The sequence below is a fragment of the Macaca mulatta genome, chromosome 7 (genome assembly GCF_049350105.2).
Source record: "Macaca mulatta isolate MMU2019108-1 chromosome 7, T2T-MMU8v2.0, whole genome shotgun sequence".
NCBI classification, from domain to species: Eukaryota; Metazoa; Chordata; class Mammalia; order Primates; family Cercopithecidae; genus Macaca; species Macaca mulatta.
The window spans coordinates 144,243,293-144,260,380 of NC_133412.1; the positions used below are offsets into that span (position 1 = coordinate 144,243,293).

Sequence of the window (17,088 nt, forward strand, 5' to 3'; positions counted from 1 at the left end):
GTACCGTGCTATTTTCGTCACCGTAGCCTTAAAATTTGAAGTCAGGTAATGTGATACCTCTGGCTTTGTTCTTTTTACTTATAATTGTTTTGGCTGTTCAGGCTCCTTTTTTGGTTCTATATAATTTTAGAAGCTTTTTCTAATTCTGTGAAAAATTACATTGGTAGCTTGATAGGAGTGGCATTAAAGCTGTAGATTGCCTTGGGCAGTATGGCCATTTTAACAGTATTGATTCATCCAGTCCGTAAGCATGGAATGTTTTTCCATTTGTGTCACGTCTGATTTCCTTCAGCAGTGTTTTGTAGTTCTCTTTGTAGAGATCTTTCACCTCCTTGGTTAGATGTATTCGTGTGTGTGTGTGTGTGTGTGTGTGTGTGTGTGTGTGTGTGTGTGTGAGTGCATTGTAGATGGGATTGCATTATTGATTTGCTTCTCAGCTTGAATATTATTGATTAATAGAAATGCTACTGATTTTAGTACACTGATTTTGTATGCTGAAACTTGATTGAAGTCAACAGTTCCAGATTCTTGGCTTGAATATTATTGATTAATAGAAATGCTGCTGATTTTAGTACACTGATTTTGTATGCTGAAACTTGATTGAAGTCATTTATCAGTTCCAGGAGCCTTTTGGCAGAGTCTTCTCGCTTCTCTAGGTATAGAATCATATCAGCAGCAAAGAGAGATACTTTGACTTATTTTCCGATTAGCTTGCCTTTTTTTTGCCCCCTGTCTAATTGCTATGGGTAGGACTTCTGGTACTGTGTTGAATAGGAGTGGTGAGAGTGGACATCCTTGTTTTGTTCTGGTTCTCAAGGGAGATGCTTCCACCTTTTGCCCATTCAGTATGATGGCTGTAGGTTTGTCATAGATGCTGCATCCTGGAGATTTTGGCATGTTGTATCTCTGTTTTCATTTGTTTCAAAGAATTTTTTTTATTTCTGCTTTAACTTCATTTTTTTACGCAAAAGTCATTCACAAGAAAGTTGTTTAATTCCCATGTAATTGTGTGGTTTTGAGAGATCTTCTTGGTATTGATTTCTGTTTTTATTCCACTGTGGTCCAAGAGTATGGTTACTTTTATTTTGATTTTTTTAATTTATTGAAACTTGCTTTATGGCCAGGCATGTGGTCAGTCATAGGGTATGTTCTATGTGCAGATAAAAATAATGTGTAGTCTGTGATTGATGGGTGGAGTATTCTGTAGATTTCTATTAGATTCAGTTGGCTGCCAAGTGTCAAATTTAAGTCTAGAATTTCTTTGTTAGTTTTTTGCCTTAATGATCTAACACTGTCAGTGGGGTATTGAAGTCCCCTACTATTACTATTGTGGCTAAGTCTTTTTGTAGGCCGAGAAAACCTTGTTTTATGAATCTGGTTGCTCCAATGTTGGGTGCGTATATATGTAAGATAGTTATATCTTCTTGTTAAATTGAACCCTCTGTCATTATGTAATGACCTTTTGTGCTCATTTTTACTGTTGTTAAAATCTATTTTATCTGATGTAGCAATAGTGACCCCTGCTCTTTTGTTTTGTTTGTTTGCATGATAAATCTTTCTCCACCCCTTTACTTTGCACCTATGAGTGTCATTGCATGTGAGATGGGTCTCTTGAAGATACCAGACAAATGAATCTTTTTTTTTTTTAATCCACCTTGCAACTCTGTGTCTTTTAAGTAGGGTGTTATATTCAAGGTTAATATTGATATGTGAGGTTTTGGTCCTATCATGAAGTTGTTAGCTGGTTACTTCATAGTTCTACTGTGTGGTTGCTTTATAGGGTCTGTGGGCTGTGTTCTTAAGTGTCTTTTTGTGGTAGCAGGTATTATTTGTTTCCATGTTTGGAGCTCCCTTAAGGATCTCTCGTAAGGCTGGTCAAGTGGTAACAAATTTCCTTAGCACTTGTTTGTCTGGAAAAGATTTTGTTTCTCCTTCAGTTATGAAGCTTAGTTTGGCAGGATGTGAGATTCTTGGTTGGAATTTCTTTAAGAATGCTGAAAACAGGCCCCAATCTCTTCTGGCTTATAAAGTTTCTTCTGAGAAGTTTACTATTAACCTGATGGCATTTCCTTTGTATGTGATCTGATCTTTAAGAGTTTTTCTTTAGTATTGACCTTGGACACCCTGGTGATTGTATGCCTCGTTATGTTCATTTTGTATAGTATCTCACAGCTGTTCTCAGATTTCTTGTACCTGGATGTCTACCTTTCTAGCAAGATTAGGGAAATGCTCTTGAGTTATTCCCTCAAACATGTTTTTCAGGTTGTTTACTTTTCCACCTCCTCTCTCAGGAATGTCATTAATTGGTAAGTTTGGTTGCTTTTCATAATCCCATATTCCTCAAAGACTCTGTTCATTTCTTTTATTCTTTTTTCTTTATTTTGTCTGACTGAGTTATTCCAGAATACCAGTCTTCAAGGTCCAAAATCTTCTGCCTGGCATTTACTAACTTCCTAAACTTAGGAAGCAATTAAGCATCTTTAAGCTTCAATTTTTAAACATCCAAAATGCAGGTATTATCAACCCAACCTACTTGACAAGATTGTGGTAAGATTCCAGTGAAATAGTGTAGAACATTTTATATTGTGAAGCATTATTTATGTGTACAGTATTATCTCACATATCTCAACCCCCCAGCTAACAGGCTCTATCCTTAAGATAGATCTCTTACTCTCCCTCTTCTCCTTTCACATAGCACAAATTCTGGTCAGTTGACTTGAGTGCAAATGGATTACTTTACCTGGATACAGAAATTTGTCAACCTCCCAACTATAAGCATGAAAGCAGCCTATAATATTTACATTTCTTTAATATACCATTTCAAAACTACAGATTTATATTATGGTTGTTTCAGTATATGTCCTGTCCCTGTTAATGTGTGGGTTTTATAATAGGGAGATACATTTCGTATCTTCTTTGTTTCATCTATGCTGCCTGCCATAGAGTCTTGTACATGGTAAATACTGAATAACTATCAAATGAATGATTAGTTATTAAGACCAAGAGGCTTTTCCGAGAAAACTTTACCAACTTCTCTAGGACTAGGACCGCAGATCTGTGATCAAAGCTCATAGATTGGAGCTGTATCTTAACTAGATGAGAGGCAGGATAAAGTGGTATATTAGAACCCATTTTAGAGATATGACTTTATACGAAAAATACCTAGTTAAAAAGAAACACAATATAGAGACCTTTTATATAGTTTTAGCCTTCCTTGGCTAATAGTGACGTAATCCTTCAACAGAAAAAAAACATGAGCAAAGATATGAAAAACCAACTTGAAAGAGAAAAACAAAACACATAAAAACCAGAAATGATATTTATTCATCTGGAACTTAGAGGAGAGGGTTGGATTGAGGAATTTACCAAAATATTATAGCAGTAATGAGCTAATTCCTAACCCAGTTATGATTGAGAATCTATAATTTATCTCTAATATTAACATGTGTTGAAGTATTCATATTAAACTAGTTTTTAAGAACTTTCACTAAGTAACTGTAGAAGTTATCAGTTCTCTTATTTTCCTTTAAAAATTTATATATTATTTTTGTATTTAGGATCATTTTACTTCTCCAGATGAATATGATGACCCTACTGTGCTGTATGAAGCCATAGTATCTCATGAGAAAAACCTCGTAATAGCCCATGAAGGGGACCCTGCGTGGCGGAGTGCAGTACTTGCCAACTCTCCCTCCTTGCTTGCTCTGCGGCATGTCATGGATGATGGCACCAATGAGTATAAAATCATCATGCTCAACAGACGCTACCTGAGCTTCAGGGTCATTAAAGTAAGTGTTTGAGGTATTTATTTGTGTCCAAAAATTAAAAGTTGAATAACTTGATTTAAACTTTTATTTTTTATTTTTATTTTTTTTAAGACAGAGTCTCACTTTGTGGCCCAGGCTGGAATGCAGTGGCATGATCATGACTAACTGCAGGCTCTTGACCTCCCTCGGCTCAGGTGATCCTCCACCTCAGCCTATCGAGAAGCTGGAACTACAGGCATGCACCACCATGTCCAGCTAATTTTTGTGTTTTTTGTAGAGATGGGGTTTTGCCATGTTGCCCTGGCTGGTCTCACACTCCTGGGCTCCAGTGATCCACCTGACTCAGCCTCCCAAAACTGTACAATTACAGGTGTGAGCCACCGCGCCCAGCCTTTATGTAAACTTTTAAAAAGTGATTTAAAGTTTTTTCACAGAAAAAAAAAGTAATGACGATATTACATTAGTCTTTCTTGTTTATGAGCACTTGATTTGACTTATTTTTTTCAGTACTTTATTCTGTCCTCTGAAAGTTTCTCATGTGCCATAAAGCCTTAAAATTTTTGGTTATTTCAGTTTTGACAGTCTTTTATCCATTAAATGGCAGGTCTTGTATCTTTTATATATGCAATTTGAGCAGCATTTCTTTTTAAAAAGTCAGCACCATATTGCTAATATAATATGATTCCTAGGTTGCAAAATGATAGCATACCATGTACTTAATAGAGATCAGAAGTTAAATAGTTCTTTCTAACTTTTTCTTGTTTGTTTGTTTTTTTAAACATCTCAGGGCTTTAAGACACTTAATTTCTGAAATTTTGATAGTTTATAGTTATTTATTTTTTAATTTACATTAATCAGCCCACAAATGTCATAAACATTCTTTCAACTCTAAATATTTATCTCTCATTTCTGTAAAAGATACCTATTATCCTATTTATCAGTGCTCTGCCAATTTAAAAAACTAAATTGACTTCATTTTACTTAATACTTTAAAGACAGAGCATGAAGAAAGAGCTCTGTAGATACTTATTATTTAGCAATCTGCTAATGACAAAGGGAAATTGATTACCTCCTATTTAAACGTGACCTACTTATATTTGTTCCCTGCTTTTCACAACTGGTTATCATAATATCTTTTGTATTCCTCCCATTTCTGCTCTTCTGTTTCTGTGAATTTTATTCTTGGCCCCTTAACCTAATTCCCTTGTGTTCTGGTTTTCAGGTGAATAAGGAATGTGTCCGGGGTCTTTGGGCAGGGCAACAGCAGGAGCTTGTTTTTCTACGTAACCGTAACCCAGAGAGAGGTAGCATCCAAAATGCAAAGCAAGCCCTGAGAAACATGATAAACTCATCCTGTGATCAACCTATTGGCTACCCAATCTTTGTCTCACCCCTGACAACTTCTTACTCTGACAGCCACGAACAGCTTAAAGACATTCTTGGGGGTCCTATCAGCTTGGGAAATATCAGGAACTTCATAGTGTCAACCTGGCACAGGTGAGCCAAGGGGTTGCATTATTCAGTGCTGGTGTATTCCTGACCCTGTCAATCTAGGCAGTGTGCATCACCTGGGAAGCTTGTAGAAAAAAGTACAGATGCCATGGTACAATATGAACCCATTATTTCTTAACTTCAAGAAGTAGAATCTGAGCATTCTTACCTTCAAAATCTTATTAGATAAATATGATGTATAACTGTGGTTTAAGAACCATTGCTCTGTTACTTGGTAGAATCTTGGAAAATACCCTTTATTTGTTTAATTTTTTTTTAACTTTCTATTTTATATTACCACTATTAGAATATTTGGATATTTTTTCTATACAAACGGAAAATTAAGAGAAAAACATAACATGCAAGTTGATTACTTTTTCTGATTTACCATTCTGTTCCAACACTAGGGGGAGCACTCTGAACACATTGAGACTTGATGGCAATACAGAGATACTACTGACTTTTTAACAATACATTCTCATTCAGATCTGAAATTTACAGTGTTTTCAGATATTCACATGATGTTTTTTCTTTGTCTTTTGTCTAGTAAATTATGATGTCTGGTGTAGGAACATCATAGTTTGGATGATGAAGAAATATTGCAGAACATAAGTGTTGTTCAGATTCTTAAATATAGCTTAAGAAAACCAAATCTGGCAATTAAATTAGCAAACTCTCAAATGTTCAATCTCTGCCCAAACAGAAGGCACAATATAAGCCAGGGGAGTGTTCAAAGAAATTTTCTTTCCAAAAAAGATCTAATATGCTGGATACCTTAAAGAGGTTCTTTCCCCCTAAGACAAATGGCATAGAGAGAGATAGAGTGCCCAATTGTCCTTGTTTGCTTAGTCACTCTCCATTTTTTAAAAATAGGAAAAAATGATTTCAGCACCTCTCTTCAAGTGTAGTATATTAACAGTATAAATGAATTAGGTTTTCAGGGGTTACATACTTCAGAGTCACTGAACAGACGTTGGCACTGGTAAGAATTCTGTTTCCAGGCCTGGCGCGGTGGCTTACGCCTGTAATCCCAGCACTTTGGGGGGCTGAGGCGGGCAGATCACAAGGTCAAGAGATCGAGACCATCCTGGCTAACATGATGAAACACCGTCTCTATTAAAAATACAAAAATTAGCTGGGCATGGTAGTGGGCACCTCTAGTCCCAGCTACTCAGGAGGCTGAGGCAGGAGAATCATTTGAACCGGGAGGTCGAGGTTGCAGTGAGCCAAGATTGCACCACTGCACTCCAGCCTGGTGACAGAGCAAGACTCCGTCCCCCCCCCCCCCAAAAAAAATAAATAAATAAATAAAAATTCCACTTCCAGCTATGATCTTAATGGTACAACTGAGTTATATATGGTTCTTTATTATGGTGCAGGAAAGATAATAGAGTTTATAAAAGATTTGAGGCAGTGAATATGATGGGTATAGTTCTTAATTAAGCCATTCTTTGAAAACGTAATGAGTTTTTTTGTTCCTTGGGATCTTGGGATAATGCTTCCTACTTTGGTATTTGTTCCTAGGCTTAGGAAAGGTTGCGGAGCTGGATGTAACAGTGGTGGCAATATTGAAGATTCTGATACTGGAGGCGGGACTTCCTGCACTGGTAACAGCGCAACTACCGCCAATGATCCCCACAGCAACGTGTCCCAGGGAAGCACTGCAAATCCTGGGCAGGGATCAGGAACTGGACTCCACCCACCTGTCACATCTTATCCTCCAACACTAGGTAATATGAAACAAAGTTATATGTCTAACGTTAGCTTCTTAGCCATAGAGGCTGATTAGTATATATATGTGATCTACTTGGAAATTCAGAAATAGAATTTTTTTTTTGAGACGGAGTCTGGCTCTGGTGCCCAGGCTGGAGTGCAGTGGCACAATCTCGGCTCGCTGCAAGCTCTGCCTCCTGGGTTCACACCATTCTCCTGCCTCAGCCTCCCGAGTAGCTTGAACTACAGGCGCCCGCTACCACGCCCAGCTAATTTTTTGAATTTTAATAGAGACAGGGTTTCACCGTGTTAGCCAGGATGGTCTCGATCTCCTGACCTTGTGATCTGCCCACTTCGGCCTCCCAAAGTGCTGGGATTACAGGCATGAGCCACCACGCCCGGCCCAGAAATAGAATTTTTTTTATTCCAAGTTGTACATTATTCCATTTGTTCATATTATTTTATATATATAAAATATATATTTATTTGTATATATACTTTTAAAACTTGATAATTCAATGTAAACATTTTAGTATATTAAGGATTCTTTGAAAATATAATTTTTATTTTTATTTTTATTATTTTTTATTTTTTGAAATGGAGTCTCACTCTGTTGCCCAGGCTGGAGTGCAGTGGTATGATCTCGGCTCACTGCAGGCTCCACCTCCTGGGTTCACACCATTCTCCTGCCTCAGCCTCCTGAGTAGCTGGGCCTACAGGTGCATGCCAGGCCTACAGGTGCATGCCACCATGCCCAGCTAATTTTTTGTGTGTGTGTTTTTAGTAGAGACGGGGTTTCACCATGTTAGCCAGAATGGTCTCGGTCTCCTGACCTTGTGATCTGCCCGCCTTGGCCTCCCAAAGTACTGAGATTACAGGCATGAGCCACCATGCCCAGCTGAAAATATAATTTTTAAAGGCTAACAATATTTAACTATTATAATTAACTTCTCCCCTGTTGGACAATGACTTGGTTTTTCTTCTAACATAATGTTGTAATGATCTTTGTATATAAGTCTTTGTAATCATTTATTATTTTCATCGGTCAGAGACTTTAAAAATGAAATCACTAGGCCAAAGCTTATGAGAATAAGACTCTTGATATATAATACCAAAAATCTTTCCAGAAAGGTTTTGTTTTGTTTTTAACCATGTGGAGTCAGTTGAAACCTTATTCCTTCTGCATACCAGGTGGATTGTAGATCTCATGTCAAAGGGAAATTAATAAAAGCATACTTTGAGGGCCTAGGGACAGGGACAGTTTTCTTAATTAGCACATAAAAAGTACTAATGACAAAATAAATGATTAGTAAGTTTGAAGATTGTCAGTTCCTGCCTCTGCTCTTGCTTGCTCCAGGCTTGCTCCAGGGTGGCAGGAGAAGGGGTGGTCTTTAATTTTATTCTTTTAATTTGCATTACTCTGATACCTAAGAATGGAAGTTTTTAATGAATTTATCAGCAGCTCCCCTTTCTAAAGTGCCTAGTTACATCTTTTGCCTATTTTTCTATTTGGTTATCTTTTTCTTATTGATTTGTGTTTTATATTCTGGATTTGAGCTCTTTCAGTTTTCTGTACCACAAATATCTTTTCCCATGCTGTCCCTTGTCTTTTCATTCTCCTACTGTGAAGAGTTACTTGCCTTCTTCTGATGAGAAGTCCTTAATTTTAGTGAGAACAACTTACTAATCGTTTATTTTGTCATTAGTACTTTTTATGTCCTAATTAAGAAAATTTTCCCTGTCCCTAGGCCCTCAAAGTATGCTTTTATTAATTTCCCTTTGACATGAGATCCGCAATCCACCTGGTGTGCAGAAGGAATAAGGTCTCAACTGTTTCCATATGGCTGGGCAGTTGATCCAGCCAGATGGAGAAGTTGATCCTCTCCCCGACTGCCCCCCTGATTGCTTCACATGAATCAGATAAAGTTCTAAGACATTTACTTAAATTTAAAGACATTTATTAAATTTAAAGACATTTATTAAATTTAAAGATATATTCCAATGGGATTTAAGTGAAGAGACCTGTTAGATCAACATTTTGGATGTTCTTTTTTTGCTTCTGAGTGAAAACCTAAAACTTTCAGTGTTCTTTAAATGTACTTTTTGTTCTTACCTTGATGAGCTCTTTTTCTTTTCAGGTAAAAAGTACATGTAACTATGTTTTCAATGTAATTAATTTTACATTACTCTTATAAGTCAAGAAAAAGACAAGTCCAAAGAATTATATCAAGCCACTTGAAAAAGGCAGAAGAACCTGCTTTTCAGTGCCACTAATCATTCCTATTTAGTAGTGCGTGGTATTCACTGTCTCTCTATAGGCAGTGTAGCTTTTCCTTGGTAGAAGTTGAAAGGGCAGTAATACTATACTTTGAAAAATAGTAGTTATAGAGCTTGCCACATAGTAGGGCCTTAATAAATATTTCTCTTTTTTAACTGGCAAAAATTATATGTATTTATGGTATACAACATCATGTTTTGATATGTGAATATATTGTGAAATGATTAAATTAAGCTAGTTAACATATCCATCACCTCATATACTTATTTCTTTGTGGTAAGAACATTTTAGGAGCTACTCAGCAATTTTTAAGCATACAACACATTATTATTAACGCTAGTTCCCAGGCTGTACAATAGACCTCCAGAGCTTGTTCCTCTTGACTTACTGGAATTTTGATCCTTTGATCAACACCTCCTCTTCCCCAGCCCCTGGCAACCACCATTCTGCTCTCTGCTTCTGTGAGTTTGGGTTTTTCAGATTCCACAAGTGAGATAATGCAGTATTTCTTAGTAAATCCTTCTGACCTTCTCATTTCCGTGAGATACTTCATTTCTGATATATTATGGAAGTATTCTTGTTCTTTTAAAATATTTCTGTGAAACATATTTTAGGATTTATTACAACCTTAAGTCCTGATATTTGCTGTAAAATATTTAGTTATTAATTATATCTTTCGTATGCCCCAGAATTTGAACTTTAAAAAACTTTAGCAAATAAAAAATATATTACAGAAACCACAGAAGAAAACAGATCTCAGATACATATTTCTTTTCTTAACTTTAAAAGTTTTAGGCATAAACATTAAGTTCTATCAATTCACCAATTAATTGCTTAGGGGAAAAAGTCTTAGAAGCTGCAAAAAAGTATTGTGTCTGAGTCATTCTACTTTGAGTGAGTGCTGCTGTTTCTCCTCCTAGGCACTAGCCACAGCTCTCACTCTGTGCAATCGGGCCTGGTCAGACAGTCTCCTGCCCGGGCCTCAGTAGCCAGCCAGTCTTCCTACTGCTACAGCAGCCGGCATTCGTCCCTCCGGATGTCCACCACTGGGTTTGTGCCTTGTCGGCGCTCTTCCACCAGTCAGATATCGCTTCGAAACTTGCCATCATCCATCCAATCCCGACTGTCGATGGTGAACCAAATGGAACCCTCAGTTCAGAGTGGCCTGGCCTGTGTGCAGCACGGCCTCCCTTCCTCCAGCAGCTCCAGCCAAAGCATCCCAGCCTGCAAACATCACACTCTCGTGGGCTTTCTTGCAACAGAGGGAGGTCAGAGCAGTGCCACTGATGCACAGCCAGGCAACACTTTAAGTCCTGCCAATAATTCACATGCCAGAAAGGGAGAAGTGATTTACAGAGTCCAAGTAAGTAAGCCCAGAGGTGGTCTTGTGCTGTTTTTGTTGCTTATTGGTTTTTATTTCTTATTTGTTGAATGAAGGACTCTTGTGAAAACACACCTTATCTCACTTTGTCTCAAGACTAGAATATTTTTGAATGTTGGGGAAAAATTGCTTCAAACTTAAAAGCTGAAAGCAAATGGTTTTTGTGGTGGTGATACATGTTCCTTGTTCAGCCATTGTCACATGGCCATTGCAGTGAGGTCTACCAGAGACTGAAAAGAATTCAATAGGTAGCTCTTCAGATTTTTTTTTAAATTTCATTATAGGAATTTAAAAAATAACTTGAGACACAGAGTCCTGTGAAAAACATTTTGTTTGAGATTATGTAATTTTTCATCATCAAGAAAAAAAAGAATTGGAAATGTTTTTATTTACCATGTAGATTGTAGATCCCAGTCAAATTCTGGAAGGGATCAACCTATCTAAAAGGAAAGAGCTACAGTGGCCTGATGAAGGACTTCGGTTAAAAGCTGGGAGAAATAGCTGGAAAGACTGGAGTCCGCAGGAGGGCATGGAAGGCCATGTAAGTTCTTTTACAAGCTAGCGGTCTGGGGCTCTGCCTTTTTTGAAGTCCGCCTCACTTGGATGCATGGTTTTAGCTGATTTTATACTTATGTATAATTTTCAGACAAAATTGCTACTACTAATCCTAGGTGAGGGTAAGAGTTTGTGAGTATATTCCAGGTCTCCAGCACTAACTTCTTATTTTATTCTAAATCATTAGGTGATTCACCGATGGGTGCCTTGCAGCAGAGATCCAGGTACTAGATCCCACATCGACAAGGCAGTACTTCTGGTCCAGATTGATGATAAATATGTGACTGTAATTGAAACTGGGGTACTAGAACTTGGGGCTGAAGTGTGAGCCAGTGTTTTATAAAGACATTTCTTTATCCCTCTCAATTCCAAGGCATTGGAAAAAGAGAGGAGCGAGCAGAAGATGCCTGCAAGTATCACTTTGATCCTATGTGGGAGAGACTGAAAACAGAATGAGCTTGGTTAAGCGCCTCTCCTTTGCCCCTCACCCTGACTCCTGTCACTGTCTCCATCCCCAAATAAAGCTGAAATATTTTTTTAAGTTAGCTGCCGAGAAAACATTTTGCATGAAGGATAAAGTTCTGTTAAAATACATCCTTAAAAAAAGTTTTTCCTACGCATTGCCTATGCTTTAAATCAACAAACTCTTCATTTCTAAACTATGATCTCATATTTTTCTAATTTCTTTGCCAAAAATAATTGCCATGTTTTGTCATAGAACATGAAATTCATTTACCTTAATTTTTAAAAACAGACAAGTGTAGAAATGTTCCGTTTGACTTATAGCAGTATAAAAGTTTAATGTACAGTGAAAGAGACTATGAACAGACATAGATTTATCTTATTCCTTGAGCGCTAAAAACTTTAATGAAAAAACTGCACTAATTTTTTACAGCAATGCACTAAAGTCTGAGATTTCTCAGATCATTTATTTATATATAAAAATAAAATACCATTATTTAAATTGCCTTTGGGATTAGCCCCTTCCCTTTCCTTATAAACATAGGTAGCAGGAACTGTGCTGCTCATTTTTCTGTTAGTAGTGTGTACTTCATGCCAGGACATTGGATATTTTCTTTAAAGTGAATATGGAATCTCAAGATATACATAGCTTCATCATTGACATTGCCCAGAGCCAATAGTCAGCGGATCGGTCGTGTGAACACCACTGCCAGCTCCTGTGTCTACATCTCAGAGGAGCCCACGCGCTCTGCTTCTCTCCACCAGGGCAAGCTCTGCTGGGCGTGCTTCTGGGAAGAAAACACTTTTATTTAAGAAGCAGATGAATGTCCAGGAATTTAAAGAAAGGCTCGATTGCCTTTTATTTATGAGTTTCTAGCTCTTGAAGTTATTCACATGCAGTTCAGTTAATCAAGTAAAATTTTTTTCAAATAAAATTATCCAAATGGTGCAGTTATTGTTATTAAATCCTTCTTTAATAATTTTGCTTTTTATTTTTCCCCTCTTTTTCTGTTACTTGAATTTTATTTCTTGTAATTTATAGTGTGTAGCTGTAAATTGAAATATTTATAACTGTGAAATTGACTTAATTCATATGTTGTGTCATAACTTAAATTTTATTTTTTTTAAAGTGTATATTCAGGGAAATATATTACTCATATTTACAATTGGGTGATATGGGAACTTCAATTTAGATTTAATTTGCAAATTTAGCATTTTTTTAAATCCTTGATAAAATTTTCCCTTTTGGTGTGAAACTCCAAAGAAAATTGTACATCTCCTCTGAGCATTTAGGAGCAGCCATCTTTCTACCCCTTGTGAACAGAACATTGAAAGAAACAGGTAAAATTAATTTTAATGACACATTTTGTTTAATCCAGTATAGTCAAAGTATTACTATTTCATCATAGGTCATTAGCCATATTTCAGGTACTCAGTAGCTACATGTAAGTAGTGGTTACTCTATTAGACAGTACAGATTTAAAGTATCTTTTGTGGAGGTGACAGAAGAGAGAAGCTGTTTTTCCTACTAATTCTGATGTAGATCTCACATTATAGCATAACATTACAGTAGAAGGAATGAAAACTAAGAAAGTAAATAGTGAACATACAAATCTTACTGCATTTCCACTTTAAAACCTATTTATTTTCCCTTTTTCTAATTTTAAACTTCTGTGGTCATCCAGAACCTAATGTGCCTTGTGTTGACATTTCCATAGACTTCACACTTTACAAAATTTACTGTTTAAAAATACTTGTGAAATGATTTACTGAACCTTTGTACAAAGGTACCCTTTCTAAATTGACCATTTAAAAATGTATTTTTCTGATACTGTCATTATATTCTGCATTTGCCTCATTTTGGCAGATCTACAGTATGCCATTGAAGTTTAGTGTTGTTTTCGGTTTTGGAGGGTTTTTTTCTGAAACTGAATTTATAATCTATTTCTCTATATACATATATTTTTAAAATCTTCTGAAAGGAACTATGTTCCCTGCTGCTTGTTCCCTTCCTGAAGTGAATATGATCTTTTCATGGTCATTGCCTAGATAAGAGATAAGTAGAGGCTTTTCAATCTTAGATGGAAGATAATTCATTTTCCCACACAGAAAAAAAATCTGACCTTTACATGATTTAATCAGAAGGGCTAGAATGTTTTAATTTCTAGCCCTCCTCCAAAAAAAAATTTAAACACATCACGTACTCTGAAAAAAGTCAGATTTCAAATGCAAGACTAGATTTTATATGGAACATATATGTTGGGTTTTGATTTTGGGTAACAATTGGTATATATTTTTCTCAAAACAAGTTGAATTTTGTTAACATATAATTCTTTAGTGAGTTTATAAATTAGAACCTGAGAGAAGCCCTGTTGTTTTTCTTAAGAGTCTAAAACTGACAACCTTTTAAAAATCATAATACTTTTCTAGTAATTGCATCGGGGAAATGGTGATAATTGAAGAAAGATTCATTCTTAAGAATAATTTGATCTAAATTATTATATGGAAATAAACATACTTGTGTTAACTAAATTGATCATAAATTCTTGTTCCTGCCTCACCCCTCACCCCCCAGAGAATAGTAAGTGACTCGTTTAGATTATCTGCTTAACTCTTTTCAGTTATGTACAAGACTTCAGCATACATTAATGTCTTTAGCTTATAAATTGCCAAGGCTTTGATTTCCATAATTTGAAAGTTAAAAGATGTAACTAAAATACTAGCTTTTTTATTCATTTCCTTTTAATGGAATTGTACGATTGAAATCTTTGTTTTATCTTGTTTAATTCTTCTCCCACCTCCTCTTTTGAGAGAAAGGTAATCATGGAATGAGTTATAAATTGTTGCCTTTTTTTCCTTTATTTCTTTCATTCAGTGGCAAAAAAACATTTTTTAACTCCTCACTAAGCTTTTGGTTAATCTTCCAACTTATACCTTGGTATGAACTCTCTTTTTCACCAGTTTCAACACTGGATAAAACTTTAATGTTGACTTTTGGTAAAGAACTTTAATTTTTCCAAGAATCTAGATTAACATAAGATGGTGATATTTAAGGAACTTGGAAGAGTAAGTGGTGAGGCTGTATGTATATTTTTTAAGAGATTACCTTTTAGGAAATGAGTGGACAAATTTAACCAGTGTTCTGCCTTTTTTGACTTTGTTACTGGAGGATGATAATCTATTTCTATTAGATTTGAAGTATTTTGGAAAATATTTCAAGTATATCTGAAATACTTCTAATTCTTAAAACAGAAGTAGTCAGACAATGTTTGTATCCTAAGTGAGATGTGGAGAATTACTCTGTATACTAAATGTCAGGCAATGAAAATATAAGTTTTTGTGTAGGAAACCTAGTAAGAAGATGTGTTTTTCTTTCTGAATGAGTTTATTTTTCGATCACATACCAAAATATAAAACTCAGCCTCACATTTTTCAGCAAGGTTAGCTTAGCCTTGATAAATTCCTCTGTGCTTCTGAGTAGCATCCTTCTGCCTCTGCTTAGCAGCTCTGCATTTGGTGGATTGCTGTTGTGAGTCATTCATCCAGCACTGGGCCTTTTAAGCTGAAGATTCACCCAGTGTCTAAAAATGTCCTTTTCGTATAGCTAGCTTTCAAGCATTTTTCCGCCTAAATAAATATGTGACTTGAGAAAAAGGTAATAATGATTTTGTCAGAATTATTTGAACTTGTATTTACTAGCTACTTAACTATAAACTGCTGTCCAGATTGTTAATTTCATGTATATTTATTTTAATTAATTTTTCATGAATATGGACAAAGCCTTTTCTGGGGTGTGTGTGTGGTTTGTTTTTTAAGTCCTCATTATTCATTTGTATTCTTTTTCTGTGTAATGTAATCATATAAAGTTACTTTGGAAACAGACCCAGTTAATTTTCTCTTTTGATAGGATACATGGTTTAGATAAGGTATAAAATGTCCCTTTTTATTCTAGAGGCTTTTCCTTTAATTCAAAGATTAGTGGAGAGAATAACGTCAGTCAAGCCTTATGTGGTACATGGAACTTGCTAATGGACTTTGGACATTCTGTTTCAGTCTTACGTGGATATTGCTTTATTGGTGTTGAGGAAGAAGAAAATTAGATACTACCATGCATTGGGACAGCATAATTCTAATATTGCATTGAATGTGGCTTTTTAAAAATAAGTATTAAAAAGCCAATCGTTTTCTTCATTTATCTTTTTTTTCTTAATTTGGTTGATATGCACCCAGTCCGTCTTATTTTTACTTGTTAAATGTCTAGGAAGAATTGCAATTGGAAAGGAATTAATTATTATACAAATAAATCAGGTAGGATATGAGTGGAGTAAGTGCTTGAAACAGAAGTATATTTTCTTCTTTGAATCACCTCACCAGAGTCATCTGTCAAGAATTATGTATAACAGTTTATTGCCTACAAGCCACATACTCTTTCTGAATTAAGATAAATAACTTACATTTGTGAGTTGAATTTCATTATCTGCCATTTTATGGAATCAACCTCACATTGTTTGGTGGAACTAGAGCTGATCGTCACCACAAAGTTATATGACAACTCCGTTCTAAGACTTATACCTATTATATAGGGTTACACCTTTTTTCTTATGCCTCAGCTCTGTACCTGACAATTTATGATTCAGTGGAGCCAAGCTAGAAAGGAACAAAGGTCATCTAACACTGTGATGGGGATGAATTCCTGGGTGTTACCTGCACAATGAGGTGGTGCCCCGGAATTCAGAGCAGAGTAGTAATAGAGCATAAGATGGCTGCTCCAGATGACTCTTGGGTTTAGTGTACTTGTGACTGAACAAGACTTTTTATATATGAAGCTTGATTCTACAACCAAAATAATAGAAATGGGTGGGGGGATCATGTCTGCTTATGCTTTTCAAAAGCTTGTGGTTTAAGTAAAAGTAAAATGTAAAAACTGATTAACCCTATACAAGTCTGGCAATGAGCTCAGCATGAGGAAATGGAAGGAGGAATATTGAAAATGATTCTAGGAAAGTGAACGTAAGAAAGGAAAATGGGTTTTCCTTTTCTGATCATGGGCTCTGGAAAGTTCATGGCCTTTACCAGCATTCAGCATAAACCAGAGATAAGGACATATGTACTTACGTGTGTCTGTGACTGTGTGTGTGTCTGAGTGTTATTCTGAACAGCTTGTAAATATTGTAGTTGTTTAAAATGGAAAATAAAGGCTGAGTTTTTTTGGCAAATATATTGCATCAAAAATACAGTATTGACAGTGGATAAAACACTGAGGAAATAAATTTTTTTTCATTTTGCTTTCTGTCCATTTTTTGTCAAATTGAGAAAAATTAGAGTACACTATATTAAGTTCTGTATGGCATGTTCACACTTGGTTCTGAAATAATTTTAAACAAGCTTTGGCCTGTAAACATGTGCTTCAGCTTACAGTAGATCAAAAGCATATATCATAC

General features: G+C 35.9%; 1 protein-coding gene across 5 annotated transcripts in view; it reads left to right on the forward strand.

Annotated features, from left to right (window-relative positions):
• The window catches only part of PCNX1 (pecanex 1), a 211,017-nt gene extending 194,154 nt beyond the window's left edge, over positions 1–16,863 (forward strand). For 4 of the 5 annotated variants that reach the window (XM_015143998.3, XM_015143994.3, XM_015143993.3 and 1 more), the window contains 6 exons: positions 3,558–3,788; positions 4,990–5,264; positions 6,783–6,988; positions 10,170–10,612; positions 11,031–11,171; positions 11,373–16,863. In XM_015143998.3, the coding sequence (XP_014999484.1) occupies positions 3,558–3,788; positions 4,990–5,264; positions 6,783–6,988; positions 10,170–10,612; positions 11,031–11,171; positions 11,373–11,513 (1,437 nt within the window). In that variant the 3' untranslated portion in view covers positions 11,514–16,863. 5 annotated transcript variants of the gene reach the window in all.
• The last annotated feature ends 225 nt before the right edge of the window (positions 16,864–17,088 follow it).